Genomic DNA, 23,430 nt, shown 5'->3' with positions numbered 1-23,430 from the left:
TATACATACATCCAGAATGTTACAGCAAACAACTGGTGAATCCATGTAAAGGGGACACAGGGTTTATATGTATTATTTTCCTTAAGTTTGAACTTATATGAAAATAAAACATTAAAAAATTGTATAACACAGATGCTAACATTTATTGACATCTACTTCCTACAGCTTTATAGGCAGTATCTCTTATCCTTTTACAGTCCTATAAAACAGGTACTATTACTGCTGTCACTTTACAATTATAGATGTTACAGAAACGTTTCCCAGGGTCACAGTGCGGAGTGGAAGCAAGATTTGACCCTAAAATCTGTTCCATTCAGAGCCAAAGCTCCTAAATGTTGCATAGCTTGCCATCCTTACTGAATAATCTTTCCCTCCCAACCTTATCACACAAGCCACTATTTGAGTTCAAAGCATTGTTATTCATTACAATATCAGAAAATGTATTCTTTCCCCTAGACTTCAGGGGATCAGAGATCCATTACTGAAGTCAGGACTAGAAATGAAAACTTCATCAAAGCCATAGCACCAACATCAAGAACCCAGAAACCAACCTATGACCTATAACTTTCCTTCAAAAAAACCAAACCTTGAAAAACAGTCAGTTCTGTTGCACCGAGGTAGGTCCCCTTTTTTTTTTTTTGCCCCACAGCACAGCATGTGGGATCTTAGTTCCCCAACCAAGGATCGAACTCGTGTCCCCTGCAGTGGAAGCATGGAGTCTTAACCATTGGACCGCCAGGGAAGTCCCAAGGTATGTCTAATTTTATTGACAGTGCACAATGAAAAGATTTTCAACTATACTTACTTTACATAAAACTCATGCTAATGGGTTATCTTCCCTAGAGAAACCGAAAGCTCAACGCCAAAGATCTATTCTACAAGACTGCTGCTCAAGAATCTTACTGCATTCTAGCCAGGACAGTGGTGGAACCATGGGCCAAGCACCAGGGCATGGGAACAGCCCCACTGTATGGAATGGGATGCCTGAATACCCCTCGGGAAAACAGAAAGATCCTTCTTATACCAATACAGGGAGCTGTATACCCTCTCTTGAAACACAAACTAGCTACCGATGGAGTTTTCTGGAAGAACTTTCTATGTTCTCATCTGCCCTCAGATGGTTGTGAAACCACAATATAACATCCATGGTTAAATGTACAAAGTTAGTTCCTAGTTAGTTAGAGTTGGGAGAGTTATGTAGGCAGGATCCTAACACCTGCTACATAAAACTATAAAGGACTCATTTTCAAGTCACAATCAGCAAATAAGAACAAAGCAAAAGAGAAAAAAATAACTTAGCTATATAAAGTTTCTAATTCTGAGGAATAGTAAAATCTCATTAACGTTGGACCAATTACTTCTGAATTTCTAGACACTCAGATATGTGTTTCCTACTTGGTGTGAAGAAAAGAAGTGTATGAACTTTGGTATTTATGATAAAATATTATGTAATACAGACATGATGGAAATATAATTTTTAACAACTCATTTTACTTTACTTATTAGAACTCTTCTATGCTTAGTTTATAATAATCCATAAAATCACTTTTAAGAATGGGTGAACACTATGGAAGTCATCTACTTATTACAGCATACTACTCACTTAATACCGAGTTTTAAAATAAAGAAACTGTAAATGAAAGCAATCCTTTACTTATTCACTCAAATACCTGTCCACCTGCTATTCTCTCAAACTTACGTTACATAACTAGAGTTTTTTCTGCCGTTCATTTCCGTGCATGTGTTTTGGTTTGGCCTTTTGAGATAACTATGAATCTCTTCTTTTTTTTTTACATCTTTATTGGAGTATAATTGTTTTACAATGGTGTGTTAGTTTCTGCTTTATAACAAAGTGAATCAGTTATACATATACAAATGTTCCCAAATCTCTTCCCTCTTGCGTCTCCCTCCCTCCCACCCTCCCTATCCCACCCCTCTAGGTGGTCACAAAGCACCGAGCTGATCTCCCTGTGCTATGCGGCTGCTTCCCACTAGCTATCTATTTTACGTTTGGTAGTGTATATGAATCTTTAATGTATGTGTGTCATCAATAATTTTCCCTTCTTCTTGCTTGTTGATCATGATACGTGTACCTTCTCTTTGTTCAGTGGGAAAGAGGCAGGTTCAGAGCCCTGGGAAGACTAAACCTCCCATAAGTGAATATCATCAATTAGTCAACAGTAACAATAATACTAGCAATAATAGTTATTATAGATAATTAGTACATACCGAATGTTATTATGTGCCAAGCACCGTTTCAAGCATTTTACAAGCAATATTCACTGATTCTTCCTAATAACCTTATGAGATAAGTACTACTATTATGTACATTTTCTAAATGAAAAAAGTGAGACATTAGAAAAGCTATAAAATGGGGCACTGGACTTGACTTCAAGTGGAGGTCCACACTCTTAACGACTAAGACATACTACCTCTCAATTTTGAAGCACATAAGTAATAAATGGTACTTCATTCCAATAGTTTGAAGTGACAGTTCAGACTTTTAGACTGAAAGTAAGTCAGCTTAGTAAATGTAAAATCTTTCTTCTTTTATTTTTTAAAAAATAAGTGAGATTGTACTACACTTGATACCTAAGAAGCACAGCTCCTTAGTGAAACCCTTAGGCAGGTTTGTTTTCAGAAACGATTCAGGGAAGGCAGGTCTGCCCTCAGGCAGGTGGCTGGAACCAAGTGGGACTGGTGCAGGTACCTGAATGCGCTGAGGTGAGGCTACCGCAGAATCAGTGGAGATTATCTGGATGCGCGGGGAGGGGCTGGTCATCCCTGGAGATTCCGGCCGAGAAGTCTGTGTACGTGGTACCTGTGGGTGAGAAGAGGGCTGCATCACAAGGGGGCTTAGAAAGATGCCCAGTGGTGGTTTGAGGACCATGCCTCTTGCTTTCACTGTGGCTATGAGTGATAAAATTGTATAGTTTTCGATGACAAAGGAATCAATGAGATATTTCCACAGAATGATCCTAAGAAACAGCTACAATAGCTGTTTCTAATGTTGAAAATGCAAGAAAAAATGAAAGGTATTTTCAGGTCTGCTCTGCGCAGCATCAATAAAATAAAAAGCTACCAAAATAACTTCTTAGAGATCATCTTTGAATTTTTTTCACTGTCTCTAAGGCCAGCTATAAAGCACTCCTTTAAGATGACAGGTTCCAGAAGACAGGCTCTCACAATACTGTTGAGGATGGCAAACAACCAGAATTACACTGGAAACTACTAGGATTAATACTTGTGAAAGAGTCTGGCAACCTCCCATCCTCACTGGGATAAAATCGGAAAAAGCTCATCAATAACACAAGGTCAATACCCACTAAAGTCAAGGTTCAAGGTTCTGAATGGTCACTTGGGCACCTGAAGTGAGCAGATATTATTTTTCCTTGAATAAAAGTATATCATGAACCAATGCTTTTCAAACTTCAAAAAAAAACAAAAAACAAAAAAAGGAAAAAGAAGGAGAAGAAGAGGAGGAGGAGGACGCAACACTTCCCAATTCATTCTATGAGGCCAGGATCACCTGATACCAAAACCAGACAGACATCACAAGAAAACTACAGATCAATATTCCTTATGAATATAGATGCAACAATCTGCAACAAAACCCTAGCAAAATGAATCCAGAAGCATATAAAGAATCATACACTATGACTAAGTGGGATTTATCCCAGGAATGCAAGGTTGGTTAAGCATATGAATCAAACAATATAACACACCCAAGAACAGAGGACGAAAGCCAAATGATCATCTCAATGTACAGAGGAAGCATCTGACAAAATTCAACACTCTTTCATAATAAAAACACTCACGAAAATAAGAAGTACTGGGCTTCCCTGGTGGCGCAGTAGTTAAGAATCCGCCTGCCAATGCAGGGGACAGGGGTTCGAGCCCTGGTCTGGGAAGATCCCACATGCTGAGGAGCAACTAAGCCTGTGCACCACAACTACTGAGCCTGCGCACCACAACTACTGAAGCCCGCGTGCCTAGAGCCCGTGCTCTGCAACAAGAGGAGCCACTGAAATGAGAAGCCTGTGCACGGCAATGAAGAGTAGCCCCTGCTCACTGCAACTAGAGAAAGCCTGCTTGCAGTAGCAAAGACCCAATGCAACCAAAAATAAAATAAAGCAAATATTTAAAAAAAGAATAGAAGTACTGATATTCCATCAATCTGATAACGAGTATCTATAAAATACAGCTAACATAATACTTAGTGATGGAAGACTGAAAGCTTTCTCCTAAGATCAGGAACAAGAAAAAGATGTCTGCTTTCACCATGTCTACTTGACACTGTACTGGAAGTTCTAGACAGGGCAATTAGGAAAGAAAAAGCCAGATTTGGAAAGAAGGAAAACTATCTCTTTTTGCAGATGATACGATCTTGTACACAGAAAATCTGAAAGAATCCACAGAAAAACTATCAGCGCTAGTAAATGAGTTTCAAGGTTGCAGAATACAAGACCAACATATAAAAATAAGTTATCTTTCTATAAGTTAGCAAAGAGCAATCAGAAAATAAAATTAAAGGAACAATCCCACTGACCATAGCATCAAACACAAGACAATAGTTAGGAAGAAATTTAACAAAAGTGTAGTATTTGTATACTGAAAACTACAAAACACTGTTGAAAGAAATTAAAGAAGACCTAGATGACATCTGTGTTCATGGATCAGAAGATTTAATATTGTTAAGATGACAATATTACACAAATTGATCAACAGATTTAATATAGTTGCTATCAAAATTCTAGCTGTCTACATTGCATAAATTGACAAGCTCATCCTAAAACTCATGGAAATGAAAGGGACCCAGAAGAGCCAAACAATCTTGAAAAAGAACAAAGTTGGAGGACTCACACTTCCTGGCTTCAAAACTTATTATAAAGCTACAGTAATCAAAACTGTTGGCAATGGCATAAAAACAGACATAATGACCAACAAAACAGAACAAAGAGCCCAGAAATAAACCCTCCCATATGTGGTCAGATGATTTTTGACAAAAGTGGCGTGCCAAATCAATGGGGAAAGAACAGTGTTTTCAACAAATGGTAATGGAACAACTGGACACAACATAGAAGAATGAAACTGGACCCCTCTCTCCTACTATATGGAAAACAATTAACTCAAGAGAGAGAATTCTGGGAAGATGGTGGAGTAGGAAGCACCAGGAATCTCTTTACCTACCTAGACCACAATTGCACTGGTAGAATCTGTCTGATGTAACTATTTTGGAACTCAGGAGTCTACTGGAGGCTTGCAATTTCCAGGGGAAGCCTTGGACCATAAATTGCAGTTACTTTTGGTCAACTCCAGCTCCTAGCACAGTAGCAGCAGCTACCCATTCCCCACATCTACCCTATAACAGGCACCTGTGCACATGTTCCAGAAGCAGCTTGCACACAGCTTGTGGGAGCCAGGGTGGGCAAAAAGGGCCCTTGTCCTCCAAATACTGGGGATCTGTGCTCCAATCAATGATTGCTTCCTCTGATCCCACAGGTACAGACAAAGAAGGGGTATCCATTGTCTTTGTACTTCTTCCTACTGTTGCAAGCCCCTCCATTTCTGCTGAAGTGATTTCCAGGGGAATTAAAAGACTGGATTGCTTCCCCCGCCTCCCCATTTTTCTCTTTATCCTCTATTGGGAACCAGACATTAAAGACAAGGACATTCAAAACTAACTGCATATACAGGGACAATTAGAAAGTAAATACACATGCTCAGAGAAAGGCACAGGTTCAGAAAAGACCCTAGAAAAGACCTTAAGTTTACATGTCAGGATGCTCCTTGGAAGAGAAACAGCTTACAACAAAAACAGTAAAGTAAAAAAAACAGTAAATATTTGGAAAGGGAGAGAATCTGATTTCCAGAGTTACCACATTATTAGATTTAAATGTCCAGATTCAAATGTTGTTTCAACAACAACAACAAAACCACATGGCATACAAAGAAACAAGAAATTATGATCCATTCAAAGGAAAAAAAAATCAACATTAAGTTATCCCTGAAAAAGATCTCATGTCAAATGTATTAGACAAAGACTGAACTAAAGGGAGACGTGGAAAACTCAACAAACGATGTAAGAACAATATGGAAATACCAATAAACAGATAAAAACCTAGAAAGAAACCAAAAAAAATTTTTTGGAGCTGAAAACTACAATAACTGAAATGAAAAATTCACTAGAAGGATTCAAAGGAAGATTTGAACAAGCAGAAGAATCAGTTACCTTGATAGAAAGTAGTGAATCTGAGGAACAGAAAGAAAAAAGATTGAAGAAAACTGACCAGTGCCTATGAGGCCTACAGGATACCAAAAAGTAGACCAACATAGCATTGTGGGAGTCTGGAGGACAAAAAGGGGGTGAGCAAAGAATATATGAAGAAATAATGTCTGAAAACTTCCCAAATTTGATCAAAGACATGAACATAAACATCCAGGCTCACCAAACTCCAAGTAATAGGAACTCAAAGAGACCGAAATCAAGACATTATAATCAAACTTTCAAAAGACAAGAAGAGAACATCTTGAAAACAGTAGGAGAGAAGCAAACTATCACATACAAAGGACCTGCAAGTAGATTATTTGCAGATTTCTCATGAGAAACTTTGGAGGCCAGAAGGCAGTTGGCCAATACAGTCAAAGTGCTCAAAAAGAAACCTGTCAACCCAAAATACCATACCCAGCAAAACTATCCTTCAAAAGTGAGGGAGATTATAATTAAAATGCAAAAGATAAAGAGAGGATTCTAAACGCAGCAAGAGAAAAACAAAGAGTTAATTTTATAAGGGAACCCCCATAAGGCTATCTGGTGATTTCTCTACAGAAATGCTGTGGGTCAGGAGAGAGTGGCAAGATAAATTCAAAGTCCTAAAAGGGAAAAACCTGCAACGTAGGATACTCTACACAGCAAGATTATCATTAGAATAGGAGAGTCAAAGAATTTCTCAGACAAGCAAAAACTAAAAGAATACGGCAATACTAAACTTTTAACCTAAAAGAAATATTAAAAAGTCTTCTCTAAATAAGAAGCAAAAAAAAAAAAAAAAGCAGCAGCAGCAAGAATCTATAGGAAAGAAGAAAAAAACCCCACAATTGGGGCCTTCCCTGGTGGCACAGTGGTTAAGAATCCGCTTGCCAATGCAGAGAACAGAGGTTCGAGCCTGGTCCAGGAAGATACCATATGCCGCAGAGCAACTAAGCCCGTGTGCCACAACTACTGAGCCTGTGCTCTAGAGTCTGCATGCCACAACTACCAAAGCCCACGTGCCTAGAGCCCATGCTCCTTAACAAGAGAAGCCACCGCAATAAGCCCACACACCGCAACGAAGAGTACTCCCCACTTGCTGCAACTAGAGAAAGCCCATCTACAGCAATGAAGACCCAACACTGTCAAAAATAAATAAATAGACAGATAAATAAATTACTTAAAAAAAACATAATCGAAAAGTATATCACTTATATGAGCCAGTATGCAGATTAAAAATTTTTAAAAAAATTTGGGGGGTGAAAGTGATAACTACAATGAACAGCAAAAGCATAAACATGAAGATATAAAGAGGACACAGGGGCTTCCCTGGCGGCACAGTGGTTGAGAGTCCGCCTGCCGATGCAGGGTACATGGGTTCGTGCCCCGGTCTGGGAAGATCCCACATGCCGTGGAGCGGCTGGGCCCATGAGCCATGGCCGCTGAGCCTGCGTGTCCAGAGACTATGCTCCGTAACGGGAGAGTCCACAACAGTGAGAGCTCTGTGTACCGCAAAAAAAAAAAAAAAAAAGAGGACATAAAAATCATAAAATGTGGGGACGGAAAAAAAAAAAAAAATGTGGGGACGGGAGTAAGAAATTGTAGATTTTTTTTTTTTAGAATGTATTTGGAGCCTATATGACAACCAGTCTAAAGCAAGTAGATAACAGTAATAGGTTAGCATACCTGAAAAACAGGGTAACCACAAATCAAAAACATTATTCACAAAAACTAAAAATAAGAAAACACAAGCATAATATAAAAGAATACCATCAAACCACAAAAGGAAAAACAAAAAAATGGAACGAAGAAGAAATATAAAATCAACTGGAAAACATTTACAATGGCAATAAATATATATCTATTAATATTTACCTTAAATTATATGCCCCCATCAAATGACACAGAGTGGTAGACTGGAAAATATAATAAGAGCCTACAATATGCTTCCTACAAGGAACCCTTTAGAGCAAAGAACACACATAGATTGAAAGTGAAGGGATGGAAAAAGATATTTCATGCAAACGGAAATGAGAAGAAAGCAGAGGCAGCAATACTCATGAGACAAAACAGACTTTAAAACAAAATCCATAAAGAAAGACAAAGAAGGACACTATATAATGATAAAAGGATCAATACAAGAAGAGGCTATTATACTCATTAACATATGCACCCAATATAGGAGCACCTATATAGATAAAACAAATACTAACAGATATAAATGGAGAAACTGATGAGAACACAGTAATAGTAGGAAATTTTAACACCTCACTGACATCAATGGACAGATCGTCCAGACAGAAAAATCAATAAAGCAACAGAGATCCTAAGTGACACAATGGAACAGTTAGACTTAATTGATATTTTCAGGACACTACATCAAAAAAACCCAGAATACGTATTCTTTTCAAGTGCACATGGAACTTTCTCTAGGATAGACCACACACTAGGACACGTAACAAGTCTCAACAAATTTAAGAGGATAGAAATCATTTCAAGCATCTTTTCTGACCACAATGGCAGCATGAAACTAGAAATCAACCACAGAAAGAGAAATGAGAAAAAAAAAAAAAAAACGATTACATGGAGACTAGACAACATGGTACTAAAAAATCAATAGGTCAACGATGAAATCAGAACATATGTTGAAATAAATGACAATGATAACACAACCATACAAAATCTATGGGATGCAGCAAAAACTGTCCTTAGAAGAAAGTTCATAGCAATACAGGCTTTCCTCAAAAAACAAGAAAAATCTCAAATAAGCATCCTAACCTGCCATCTAAAAGAATTAGAAAAAGGAGAACAAACAAAACCTTAAGTCAGCAGAAGGAAGAAAATAATAAAGACCAGAGAGGAAATAAACAGAGATTTAAAAAACAACAGAAAAAGAACAATCAAACCAAGAGCTGGGTTTTTGAAAGGGTAAACAAAATCTACAAACCTCTAGCCAGGCTCACCATAAAGAAAAGAGAGGACCCAATAAACAAAATAAATGAAAGAGGAGAAGTAAACACTGATACCATAGAAATACAAAAAAAACCATAAAAGAATACAACTATATGCCAACAAATTGGACAACGTAGAAGAAATGGACAAGTTTCTAGAAACATACAGCCCACCAAAACTGAATCGAGAAGAAATAATTTGAACAGACTGATTACTAGACGTGAAATAGAATCCGTAATTTAAACAGCTCCCTGCAAACAAAAGTCCAAGACCAGATGGCTTCACTGGGGAATTCTACAAAACATTAAAAGAACTTACACCAATCATTCTCAAACTCTTCCAAAAGAGTGAAGAGGAGGGTACACTCCCAAAGTCGTTCTAGAAAGCCACCTCACCCTGATGCCAAAACCAGACAAAGACACCACCAAAAAAGAAAATTACAGGCCAATATCTTTGATGAGTACAGATGCAAAAATTCTCAACAAAATATTAGCAAACTGAACCCAACATACATAAAAAAGATCATACACCACAACCAACTTGGATTCATCCCAGGGTCACAAGAATGGTTCAACACACATAAATGAATCAGTGTGATACAACACATCAACAAAAGAAAAGACAAAACCACATGATCATCTCAACAGACGCAGAAAAGGCATTTGATAAAATTCAACATCCATTCATAATATAAACTCTTGCCAAGTAGGTATAGAGGGAACATATCTCAACATAATAAAAGCTATTTATGACAAACCCACAGCCAACATAATACTCAATGGTGAAAAGCTGAAAGCCTTCCTGCTAAAATCTGGAATAAGGCAAGGATGCCCACTCTTACCACTTCTATTCAACAAGTTTTGGAAGTCCTAGCCACAACAATCAGACAAGAAAAAGAAATAAAAGGTATCCAAACGGGAAGGAAGAGGTAAAACTGTCATTATACGCAGATGACATGATACTAAGATGCAGAAGACCCTCAAGACTCCACATAAAAACTACTAGAAGTCATAAGTGAATTCAGCAAGGTAGCAGGGATACAAGGTTAACATTCATAAATCAGTTGTATTTCTTTACACTAGCAATGAAATATTAGAACGTAAAAAAAAAAAAACCCTTTAAAAATCGCATTAAAAAGTAAAATACTTAGGAATAAACCTGACCAAGGAGGTGAAAGACTTACATGCTGAGAACTATAAAACACTGATAAAGGAATTTGAAGATAATACAAAGAAATGGAAAGATATCCCATGTTCTTGGATTGGAAGAATTAATATTGTTAAAGTGGCCACACTACCCAAAGCAATCTACAGATTTAATGCAATGCTTATCAAATTACCCATGACATTTTTCACAGAACTAGAACGAATACCCCTATAAATTTTATGGAACCATAAAAGACCCAGAGGGCTTCCCTGGTGGCACAGTAGTTGGGTCCACCTGCTGACTCAGGGGACACGGGTCCGTGCCCTGGTCCAGGAGATCCCACATGCCACGGAGCGGCTGGGCCCGTGAGCCATGGCTGCCGAGCCTGCGCATCCGGAGCCTGAGCTCCGCAACGGGAGAGGCCACAACAGTGAGAGGCCTGCGTACCACAAAAAAAGAAAAAAAAGACCCAGAACTGCCAAAGCAATCCTGAGGAAAAAAGAATAAAGCTGGAAGCATAATCCTCCCAGATTTCAGCCAATACTACAAAGCTACAGTAATCAAAATCTCATGATATTGGCACAAATGCAGACATATGGATCAACCAGAAATAAACCCACACACCTATGGTCAATTAATCTTCGACAAAGGAGGCAAGAATACACGATGAAGAAAGGACTCTCTTCAGCAAGTGGTGTTGGGAAAGCTGGGCAGCCGCATGTAACTCAACAAAGTTAGAACACTCCCTCACACCCTACACAAAAATAAACTCAAAATGGCTTAAAGACATATATAAAACATGACACCATAAAACTCCTAGAAAAGAACATAGGCAAAACATTCTCTGACATAAATCGTAGCAATGTTTTCTGAGGTCAGTCTCCCAAGACAATAGAAATAAAAACAAAAATAAAACTTACAAGCTTTTGTGCAGCAAAGTATACCATAAACAAAACAAAAAGACAACCTGCGGACTGTGAGAAAATACTTGCAAATGATGTGACTGACAAGGGCTTAATTTCCAAAATATACAAACAGCTCATACAACTCAGTAACAGAAAAAGGCAAACAACCCAGTCAAAAACTGGGCAGAAGACCTAAATAGATATTTCTCCAAAGAAGACCATACAGTTGGCCAATAGGCACATGAAAAGATGCTCAACATTGCTAATTATTAGAGAAATGCAAATCAAAACTATAATGAGGCATCACCTCACACTAGTCAGAATGGTCATCATTAAAAAGTCTACAAATAGAAGCCCTGGTGGCACACTGGTTAAGAATCCGCCTGCCAATGCAGGGGACATGGGTTCGAGGCCTGATCCCGGAAGATCCCACATGCCTTGGAGCAACTAAGCCTGTGCGCCACAACTACTGAGCCTGCGCTCTAGAGTCTGCAAGCCACAACTGCTGAGCCCACATGCCTAGAGCCTATGCTCCACAAGAGAAGCCACCACAATGAGAAGCCCGTGCACCGCAATGAAGAGTAGCCCCCGCTCGCTGCAACTAAAGAAAGTCCCTGTGCAGCAACAAAGACCCAACACAACCAAAAATAAATAAAAATTTTTTTTAAAGTCTACAAATAATAAATGCTGGAGAGGGTGTGGAGAAAAGAGAACCCTCCTACACTGTTGGTAGGAATGTAAATTGGTGCAGCTTCTGTGGAAAACAGCATGGAGGTTTGCTAAAAAACTAAAAGAAAGAGTTGCCATGTGATCCAGCAACCGCACTCCTAGGCATGTATCTGGTGAAAACTCTAATTCAAAAAGAAACATCACCCCAATGTTCACAGCAACACTATTTACAATAGCCAAGACATGGAAGCAACCTAAATGTCCATCGACAGATGAATGGATAAAGAAGATGCGGGGTGTGTGTGTGTGTGTGTGTGTGTGTGTGTGTGTGTATAGTGGAATACAACTCAGCCATAAAAAAGAATGAAATAATGCCATTTGCAGCAACATGGATGGACCTAGAGATTATCATACTAAGTGAAGTAAGTGAGAAAGAGAAACAGCATATGATATCACTTATATGTGGAATCTTTAAAAAAAAAATGATACAAATGAACTTATTTACAAAACAGAAGCAGACTCACAGACGTAGAAAACAGACTTATGGTTACCAAAGGGGAAGGGGATAAATTAGGAGTTTGGGATTAGCAGATACAAGTGTCAATGAAAAGAATCTATAGTAAGAAGAGTTTTTTTTTTTTTTTTTTTTTTTTTTTTTTTTTTTTTTTGCGGTACGCGGGCCTCTCACTACTGTGGCCTCTCCCACTGCGGAGCACAGGCTCCGGACGCGCAGGCCCAGCCGCCATGGCTCACGGGCCCAGCCGCTCCGCGGCATGCGGGATCTTCCCGGACCGGGGCACGAACCCACGTCCCCTGCATCAGCAGGCGGACTCCCAACCACTGCGCCACCAGGGAAGCCCGTAAGAAGAGTTTTATTTGAGCCAAACTAAGGACGAGCCCAGAAGCCAGCTTCCCAGATTAGTCTGAGAAGCTCCTCTGGAGAAGCATGGTTTCCAGCACAGTTTTATATCTTGTCAGAACAAAGAACATTACATTTCTTCAAGGTTTAAAAACAAAAAACCCCACAAAGATCAGTGATCAGTAAGTCAGCATGGCCTTGGCACATGGGAAAGGAATTTTATCAAAGAAGGCCCAGCATTGGCACCTAAGGAAGAGAGGAATCTTTATTTTTGACATGGACATTCTTTACTTCTGGTCAGTGTGCCCTTTTCTTTAATAATTAAAGCAGATGTACAATGTATGTCTGATACGCCACAAACAGGCTATTTTAGTTAGCATAAAATTCAGGTTAACTCATGCATAAGCCAGAATGACTTCCCTGTATCTCAATACGTGAAAATTTCTTTTATCGCAAACTATATACACACACACACACACACACACATATATACTACATATATTTACATATATAAAATAGATACACAACAAGGTCCTTTTGTATAGTACAGGGAACTATATTCAATATCCTGTAATAAACCATAATGGAAAAGAATATGAAAAAGAATATATATATAAAAAACTGAATCACTCTGCTGTACGCCAGAAACACAACATTGTAAATCAACTATACCTCAATTAAAATAAACAGATAAATAAATACATATTTTTAAAACAGAGGGAGAAACCAAGACATTCCCAGATAAACAAAAGGTAAGGGAATTTGTGATCACTAGCTTTGCCCTGCAAGAAATGCTCAAGGGAGTCCTGCAAGGTGAAAGGAATAAACACTAGGACATTGGAGAAATAAAGATTTCAATACAGGTAAATACGTGGGCAATTATAAAAGCTAGTATTATTGTAGTGATGGTTTACAACTATACTTTTTATTTTCTACAAATACATTTAAAGAAAAAAAACCCCTCAATTATCAGTGTAAAAGCTAGTATTGTCGTGACTTTAACTCTTGTTTTCTACATAGGAGACTAATGTATTTAAAAGAATTATTAGCTTATGTTTTTGGGCACACAATGCATAAAGATGTAATCTGTGACAACAACAACTGAAAGGGGTGGGGACAGAGCTGTAAAGCAAGAATGTTTTTCTGTGTGATTGAAGTTAAGTTGGTATAAATTCAAACTAGAGTAAATCTGTAACTTTAGGATGTTATATGTAATCCCCATGGTAACCATGAAGAAAACAGCTATAGAATATATACCAAAAAATGAGAAATGATTTAAACATTTCAATACCAAAAAAATCAACTAAACATAAAAGACAGGAATGCAGGAAATGAAGGACAGAAAAAGCTGTAAGGCATATATAAAACGAAGAGCAAAATGACAGAAGTCCCTCCTCATCAGTAAATATTTAAATGCAAATGGATTAAACTCTCTAATCAAGAGATAACGGCAGAATATTATAGAGAAACTGTGTTCCAACTGTATGCTGCCTATAAGAGACTCACTTTAGAGCCAAAGATACAAATAGACTGAAAATGAAAGGAAAAAGACCATGCGAATAGAAACCAAAAGACAGCAGAGGTAGCTGTACTAAAATCAAACGAAATAGACTTTACATTTCAAAAGGTTGTAAGAGACAAAGAAGGATACTAATAAGAGGATCAACACAGCAAGAAGATATAACAGTCACAAACATTTACACACCTAATAACCAGAAAAATATGTGAAGCCCAAACTGATAGAACTTAAGGAAGAAACGGACAGTTCTGCAATAATAATTGGAGACTTCAATAGCCCAATCTCAGTAATGGACAGAACCACTAGACCGAAGATATATGAGGAAATAGAAGACTTAACACAATAAAAACTAACAAGATTGAACACACTATACAGAACACTCTACTCAGAAACAACAAAGACACATTCTTCTCTAGTACACATGGGATACTCTCCAGGACAGGCCATAAGTTCAGCCACAAATTAAATCTCAACAAATTTTAAAAGACAGATACCATACAAAGTGTCTTCTCCAACCATAACAGGATGAAGTTAGAAATCACCAACAGAAGGAAACTGCAAAAAACTGCAAATCTGTGGAAATTAAATAATACATTCTTAAACAGCCAATGGATCAAAGAGGAAATCACGAGGGTAATTATAAAAAACTTAGAGATGAATGGAAACGAAAACACGACATACCAAAACTTAGGGGACACTGCAAAAGTGGTGTTAAGTGGGAAACTTATGAGCTCTAAGTACTTACATTAAAAAAAAAAAATCTCAAATGAGCAACCTAACTTTTACAACTAGAATAAAAAAAGAACAAACTGAATCCAAAGCTGGCAGGAGAAGAGAAAAAAGAAATATAGAAAACAGAAAATCAATGAAACTAAAAATTGGTTCTTTGAAAACATCAACAAAATTGACAAATCTTTAGCTAGATAGACTAAGGAAAAAAAAGAGAAGACTCAAATTACTGAAATCAGAAATCAAAGTGAGGACATTATTAACAATTCTACAGAAATATAAAACATTATAAGAAAGATTAATTGTATGCCAATAAATTGGATAACCTAGACAAAATGAACAAACTCCTAGAAACAAAACATACCATGAGTAAATCATGAAGAAATAGAAAACATGAAGAGACCTATAACTACTAAGGAGACTGAATCAATAATTAAAAAAAAAATTTTCCCATAAAGAAAACCCCTGGACCCGAAGGCTTCACTGGTCATTTCTTCCAAACATTTAAAGAAGCATTCTCAAATTATTCCAAAATACTGAAGAGTAAGGAACACTTCCAAACTCATTTGAGGCCAGCATTACCCTGATACCAAAGCCAGGCAAACACACTACAAGAAAACTACAGACCAATATCCCTCATGAACTCTGATACAAGAATCCTCAGCAAAATACAAGCAAACTTGTATCAGCAGCATATTAAAAAGACTATACTCCATGACCAAGTGGAACATATTCCTGAAATGCAAGGATGAATCAACACATAAAAATCTATCACTGCAATACACTGCATTAACAGAATGAAGGAAAAAAACCCACAATATCATCTCAATAGAAGGAGAAAAGGCATTTGACAAAATTTATCACCCTTTCATGATAAAAACACTCAAGGAATTAGGATAGTAGACTATCTCAACATAATAAAAGCCATGTATGAAAAACCCACAGTGAACATCACAGTCAATGGTGAAAGACTGAAAGCTTTTCCTCTAAGATAAGGAACAAAAGCAAGGATGCCTGCTTTCACCACCTCTACTCAACATTGTACTAGAAGTTCTAGCCAGAGGAATTAGGCAAGCAAAAGAAAGAAAAGGCATCCAAATTGGAAAAGAAGAAGTAAAAGGTAAAAGATCTGTACCTTAAAAACTACAAAACATTGCTGAGAGGAATTAAAGAATAAATGGAAACCTTTTCCATGCTCATGGGATTGGAAGACTTAATATTGCTAGGATGTCAATATTTCCCAAAGTGATTTATAGATTCAATGCAATTCCTATCAAAATTTCAATGTTTTTTTTTTTGCAGAAATAGAAAAATCCACCCTGAACTTCATATGGAATCTCAAGGGAATCCCAAATAGACAAAACTACCTTGATAAAGAACAAAGCTGGATCACTTCCTGATTTCAAGACGTGCTACAAAGCTATAGTCACAAAACTGTGGTACTGGCATAAAGACAAACATACAGACCAAAGGAAAAAAGATTCCAGAAATAAATCATTGCATATAAGGTTATGATTTTTTGACAAGGGAGCCAAGACCATTCAATGTGGAAAAGACATTCTTTTCAACAAATGGTACTAGGAAAGCTGGATATTCACATGCCTAAGAATGAAGCTGGACTCTTACCTCACACCATACACAAAATTTAACTCAAAATGGATCAAAGACCTAAAACTATAAAACTCTCAGAAGAAAACATAGGAGAAAAGTCTCACACACTGGATTTGGCAATAATTTCATGAATATGACACAAAAGGCACAGGCAACAGAAGAAAAAAAAACCACACACAACATGAACTTCAGAAAAACTTTTAAAATTTGCGCATCAAAAGACAGTATCAACAGAGTAAAAAGGCAACCTACAGAATGAGAGAAAACATTTGCAAATCATTTATCTCATAAGGCATTAATTTCCAGATTATATAAAGAACTTCTAAAACTCAACATTAAAAAAACACTCAACCTGACTAAAAAATGGGCAAAAGATTTGAACAGACATTTCTCCAAAGAAAATACACAAATGGCCAATAAGCACATGAAAGCCTGTTCAACATCACTAATCACTGGGGAAATAAAAATCAAAACTACGAGATACCATCTCATACCCATTAGGATGGCTACTATCAAAAAACAAACAAACAAAAACAAAAAAACACACCCCAGAAAATAACAAGTGTTGGTGAGGATGCAGAGAAATTGGAACCCTTGTGCACTGCTGGTGGGAATATAAAATGGCACAGCTGCTATGAAAAACAGGATTGTGGTTCCTTAAAAAATTAAACTAGAATTACCATATGATCCAGCAATTCCACTTCTGGGGATATACACAAAAGAGTTGAAAGCAGTGCCTCAAAGAGAGATTAGTACACACATTTACAGCAGCATTGATCATAATACTCAAGGGGTGGAAGCAACCCAAGTGTCCATGTACAGATGAATGGATAAGCAAAATGTGGTATATGCGTTCAATGGAATATTATTCAGCTTTTTAAAATGAGGAAATTTTGGCACATGCTACAACACAGATGAACTCTGAGGACATTATGCTAAGTGAAATAAGCCAGTCACAAAAAGACGACTATTGTATGATTTCACTTATATGAAGTACTGAGAGTAGTCAAATTCATAGAGATAGAAAGTAGAGTGGTGGTTCCTAGGTACTAGGAAAAGTGGGCAATGGGAATTAGTGTTTACTGGGTATAGAGTTTCAGTTTTACAAGATGAAAAGTTATGGAGATGGATAGTGGTGAAAGTTGCACAACATTATGAGTGTATTTAATACCACTGACCTGTATACTTAAAAATAGTTAAAATGGTAAATTTTATATGTATTTTATTACAATTAAAAAATGGGAAAAATTTAACTTAAAATGGATCAAAGATTTAAATGTAACAGCTAAAACTATAAAACTCTTAGAAGAAAATATAGGTATAACTCTTCGTGAACTTGGATTAGGTGATGGTTTCCTAGATATGATATCAAAGCGTAAGTAACAAAAGAAAAATTAGATGAAGTAGCCATCATCAAAATTAAAAAGTTTTGTGGTTCAAAGGACATCATTTAGAAAGTGGAAAGACACCTACAAAATGGGAGAAAAATTTTGCAAATCATGTATCTGATACATGGACATGCACATATAGACTATAAAGAACTATTATAATATTTAAAAAAAAAACAAAGAGGCAAAGAAATTAAGTAGAAATTTCTCCCAAGAAGATATACAAATGACCAGTAGCATAGGAGATGCTCAACATCATTAGTTATTAAGGAAATTCAATTTAAGCCCACAATGAGATACCACTTCACACCCACTAGGATGGCTACAATCAAAAAGATGAGACTATAACAAGTGTTGGCAAGGATGTGGGAAAACGAACTCTAATCCACTGCTGGAGGGAATACAGAATGGTACAGCATCTTTGGAAAACAGTGTGGTCAATTCTCAAAGGTTACACACAGTTGCCATAAAAACCAACAATTCCACTCCTAGGTATACACCCAAGAGAAGGACAAACATATGTCTACAAAAATCTCGTGTAGAAATGTTCACATCAGTATTATTTGTAATAGCCTCAAAGTAAAAACAATCAAATATCTATAGACTGATGAATGAATAAAGAAAATGTGGTATGTCTATGCAATGGAATATTATTTGGCAATAAAAAGGAATGAAGTACCAATACATGCTACAATATGGATGAAATCAGTCACAAAAGACCATATATTGTATGATTTCATTTCTATAACATACCCAGAATAGGCAATCCATAGGGATAGAAGGTAGATTAGTGGGTGCCAGGGACTGAAGGGATGGGGGAAAGGGGAGATAACTGCTAATAGATATGGAGTTGCTTTCTTTTTTTTTTTAGCCGTACCACGTGGCTTGTGGGATCTTAGTTCCCTGACTAGGGATCGAACCCACGCCCTCACAGTGAAAGCGTGGAGTCCTAACCACAGGACAGCCAGGGAATTCTCTGGAGTTTCTTTCTGAAATGATGAAAATGTTCTAGAATTAGACAGTGGTGATGGCTGTACAACCTTGTGAAACTACTAAACTGTACACTTTAAAAGGGTGAATTTTACGGTAAGTGAATTATATCTCAATTTTATAAAGCACAGCATGAGGGCTTCCCTGGTGGCGCAGTGGTTGAGAGTCCGCCCGCTGATGCAGGGGACACGGGTTCGTGCCCCGATCCAGGAAGATCCCACGTGCCGCGGAGCGGCTGGGCCTGTGAGCCATGGCCGCTGAGCCTGTGTGTCCCTCAGCGGGAGAGGCCACGACAGTGAGAGGCCCGCGTACCTCAAAAAAAAAGACAACAGAATGCAATATTCTCATAGTGACTTTTAGTTTACAAAATACTTTGTATATATTAGTTTTCTCTTGGTTAAGAGATAGGCAGAATAGGCACAAACCATTTTAGAGAGGGTGTGATGAGGCTCAAATCTTGCAGAATATATCTCCCAGCATCCATGTACATATATTTCTTAGCTCTGTTTATTTGTAATTAAGAAGAAAAGGCTGGCCAGTCATTTTATCAGTGCATAGGCATTAAATCCTTCTTTAGTAATGAACGTTTAGAATTCTGGTTGAGTCTATTATTAACTCTGCAAGTTAATTCCACCCATTTCAGATATTCTGAATTCTTAACTGATAGAATAATATTCTGCCTTTCTGACTCACTTTATTTTTTAGAAGTTTTAAAGCAATCAACATTATTTGAGTACCCATAGGCTATGGAATCAGATAGACCTAGGCTCTGAAACACATACTGTCACCCTGAGAAAGTCATTTAAACCCTCTAAACTTCGGTTTCCTCAAATTCAACATAGACATATTGTTACTACTTTATGGGACTGATGAGAGGGTTAGTAAATAATATGTTAAGTATTAATTCTATTCACCACATAGTTACTATTAATACTATCACAAACTTCTGAAAAATTTTTCTAAAGCCTGAGTTATAAACAGTGTATAAATATCTTTGTTACACATGATTAATTGTACTAGTGAGATGCTTCTTGAATGGAAAATTCTTATTTTCTTTTTATAAGAAAATATACTTCACATTATACACAAAAATTAGAAAACATAGGTGTAAATCTTCATGACCTTGCCTTAGGCAATGATTTCTTAGCTATTACACTTAAAGCAAAATAAAGAAACCAAAGATAAAACGAACTTTGTCAAAATTAAAAACTTTTGGGACTTCCCTGGTGGTCCAGTGGGTAAGACTCCGCACTCCCAATGCAGCGGACCCGGGTTTGATCTCTGGTCGGGGAACTAGATCCCACATGCCGCAACTAAGACCTGGTGCAGCCAATACAAATTAATTAATTAATTAAAAAAAAAAAAGGTCATTTTTAGGGAGCAGAGTGGGGGCAGTGATTGGGAGAGGACAGGAAATTCTATTCTGTTCTTAACCTGTGTGGTGGTTACATGGGAATGTTCCCTCTATGATAATTTACTGTGTTACACACTTATGAATTGTGACCATATGTATGTTATACAATAAAAACTTTATTTAAAAGAATAACAGTATTCAAAAAGTATTTCACAGGGACTCAGAGAAGCTTTCTAAGTCAGTAGGCCAAAGTGACCCTTGTCCACGCTTCACTGGAACCTGCTAAGCACTGACCCTGTGCCGCCCTGGGGCTGTGCACTGGGTGTGCACAGCAACCAGAAGTGGCCCTGCCTTCCAGCAACTGTGGCGGTGGGTGGACAGCTACAGGGGAGGAAGTGCGGGTTCGGTGCCAAGACTATTTGCCAGCTTTCTTACCCTGCCTGAGCTCCGGTTTAAACCCCCTGGACTCTGGTTGCCCCACGTTAAGGAATACGCTTGCAAATTTTATGATTACTTTTATATGAGAATCCCAAAGACCTCCACAGATTTGCTGAGAGGGGGCAAGGGTCATGCTGGCGATGGGCTCAGTAATAAATTTATTTATTTTTAAAATATTTATTTATTTATTTAGGCTGCACCGGGTCTTAGTTGAGGCACGCAGTCTTCTTAGTTGTGGCATGTGAACTCTTAGTTGCGGCATGCATGCCGGATCTAGTTCCTCAACCAGGGACGGAACCCGGGCCCCCTGCAGTGGGAGCGCGGAGTCTCACCCACTGGACCACCAGGGAAGTCCCTCAGTAATAAATTTAGATTGGGTGAACAGTCTTAAATATCCCTGGGATTCAAGGGAAGGATGCTTAACTCCGGAAGTGACAGGTAAATGGGAAAATACCTGGGATCCCCTACTCCTGTGGCCTTTAGAAAGAAGGTGTGTTCTACTGGCACCACGGGCAGTTTAGATATGATCTGGCTTGAAGGCAAAGTGATGTCTTGATGCGATCGCCCAGAAATTCTTGCAGCTGTGTGAACTTTGAGCCTAATACTATGAACAGACATCAAAGCAGGAAGTCCACTTTTTTTCCCGAAGCATTCTGTTGAATATCATTTAGCACAATGATAAAAAGTCAACGACAGGGGCTTCCCTGGTGGTGCAGTGGTTGGGAGTCCGCCTGCCGAGGCAGGGGACAAGGGTTCATGCCCTGGTCCAGGAAGTTTCCACATGCCGCAGAGCGGCTGGGCCCGTGAGCCATAGCCGCTGAGCCTGCGCGTCCGGAGCCTGTGCTCCGCAACGGGAGAGGCCGCAACAGTGAGAGGCCCGCGTACCGCAAAAAAAAAAAAAAGTCAATGACATAAAAATATTAGATGCATTTCTGACCGGTAGAAGCATCTCCTTTCCATCCTTTCCTGCCTACCTTCTTTTCAGTGCCTGAAGTAGGTCTTGGCCCTCTGCCTTAGCTTACTTTCTACCCTTTCAATTTGCTCCAGCTGCAAAGGACACACTCATTTAGTTCACAGTGAAGTGTAAACACCCAGCAATACCCAGGTGTGTATTATACCTGGCCAGAGCGCTTGCACTTTGACACGGAAACAGCTAGTCCAAAGGACTCAATTAAACCATGAGCAAGCAGGGTGTGAAAGTACATTTGGATACAGGTCTTCCAGGGCATGGTGTCTGACTCACACTAAAGGGTAAAATCGGCACTTCCATTTCACATCCTTTCTAAAGTTAACCATGCTTTACCCAACACACAAATGTTTACTGTCTAAAGAGTTCATGAAAGACCAGCTCGTCTGGTCAGCTGTCTCTGACCCCCCGGATTGGTGCATGAGTCCTGCTTTGGGCTCCCAGAGTGCCTGTATCTTAGCACTCTCCACAGGGCCCTCATAGTACCTGCTCAAGTCTACCTCAGAGGGCAGGAAGGAACAGTTCCTTTTACTCCTAAGGCCAGGCACATATCAGGCCCAAAATGACTGGTTAGAGAATGAGTACTTTTTAGCTTCAAGAATAAAGAAGTCGTCTTTTTTACAGTCCTGATGCTGGGACTCTGCCTAGACCTCTTTTTGTTTTACTCCACTCTTGTAACTATCTGCTAGTTAAACATCCTGCAGGTATGCACAACACCTGCCTTGGCAGTTTATCATATAAATAAACCAAGGCATATTGCCTCCACTGACACACGAGTATATGTGGCTGATGGGAAAGTACATACCTTTTTAACCTGGAGTGAGAACCTTCTCTATTTCACCATAACATGCCACTGCCTTGGCAGCATTTTGGGGGGAATAATTTTTAGGAAAAATTTCTGTGTTAACATGCAATCATTCGGTAAAGGATGAACATCTAGGTTGAACAGAATGCCCCAAAGCATTCAGCTAATAAGCAAAAATTAAGTTTCTAAATCTATAATTTATTCTGATTCTGATTTTTGGCTGCAACATTCCCATGGGTTATTAATAGGGCAACAAAGTTCACACCCTGTGTGGGGGGAAATAACAGATCCTGCAGACTCAACATGTTACGATCTCAATCAGGAACTTCCACTTCTCCTTAATATTCCTAGTGAAATAATGAACAATGTAAACAACTGCCTAAGTGGGTAAAGGGCTTCAGGCAGGGGACACCTCCAGCCTGAACTGAAATGTACCACATCCTCCTTTTATTTTTATTTCAAAGGACCACCAAATAATAAGTGTGGTGAAGGGTCAATGGGCAAAGAGTTAACCTCTCTTTGTGCAGCAACTTGTACCACAGAGGAAGGAAGCCAGAGGAGGCTGCTGGTCTTGAAAGTGCTCCGCCGCTCACCTCATACAAAGGACCAGAACCTTATACTGCCAGTGTCCATGTTCCTAAAGAATTACTCCTGTTGAGTGGCAAGGGCAGCTCTTCGTTATACTAAAGCCAGTGGAAGAATCAAACCTCAATATTAATAAATCCACCTCACTTAAATCAGAATTGATTAACCAGTTTGAAAATTTTCAAGTTGATAGTATGTTTAAAAAGATAAAACTACAGCCTTAAATTTCTTGGCACAAAAACAAAGATCCAAAATCAATGACT

General features: G+C 38.3%; 1 protein-coding gene across 3 annotated transcripts in view; it reads right to left on the bottom strand.

The window, feature by feature from the left end:
* NR2C2 (nuclear receptor subfamily 2 group C member 2) overlaps positions 1 to 23,430 on the bottom strand; it is a 63,010-nt gene that overhangs the window by 23,670 nt on the left and 15,910 nt on the right. The window contains exons 1-2 of one of the 3 annotated variants that reach the window (XM_065885068.1): positions 2,711 to 2,782; positions 2,088 to 2,132 (exon numbers count right to left, since the gene is read on the bottom strand). In XM_065885068.1, coding sequence (XP_065741140.1) covers positions 2,088 to 2,132; positions 2,711 to 2,782 — 117 coding nt within the window. Of the gene's footprint in view, positions 1 to 2,087; positions 2,133 to 2,710; positions 2,822 to 23,430 lie in introns of those variants that run through there. The other 2 variants (XM_065885069.1, XM_065885067.1) reach the window with 2 other exon arrangements.

Source organism: Phocoena phocoena, chromosome 10, assembly GCF_963924675.1.
Source record: "Phocoena phocoena chromosome 10, mPhoPho1.1, whole genome shotgun sequence".
NCBI classification, from domain to species: domain Eukaryota; kingdom Metazoa; phylum Chordata; class Mammalia; order Artiodactyla; family Phocoenidae; genus Phocoena; species Phocoena phocoena.
Note: the sequence above shows the minus strand (reverse complement) of the source record. Positions and strands in the feature narration are given on the sequence as shown.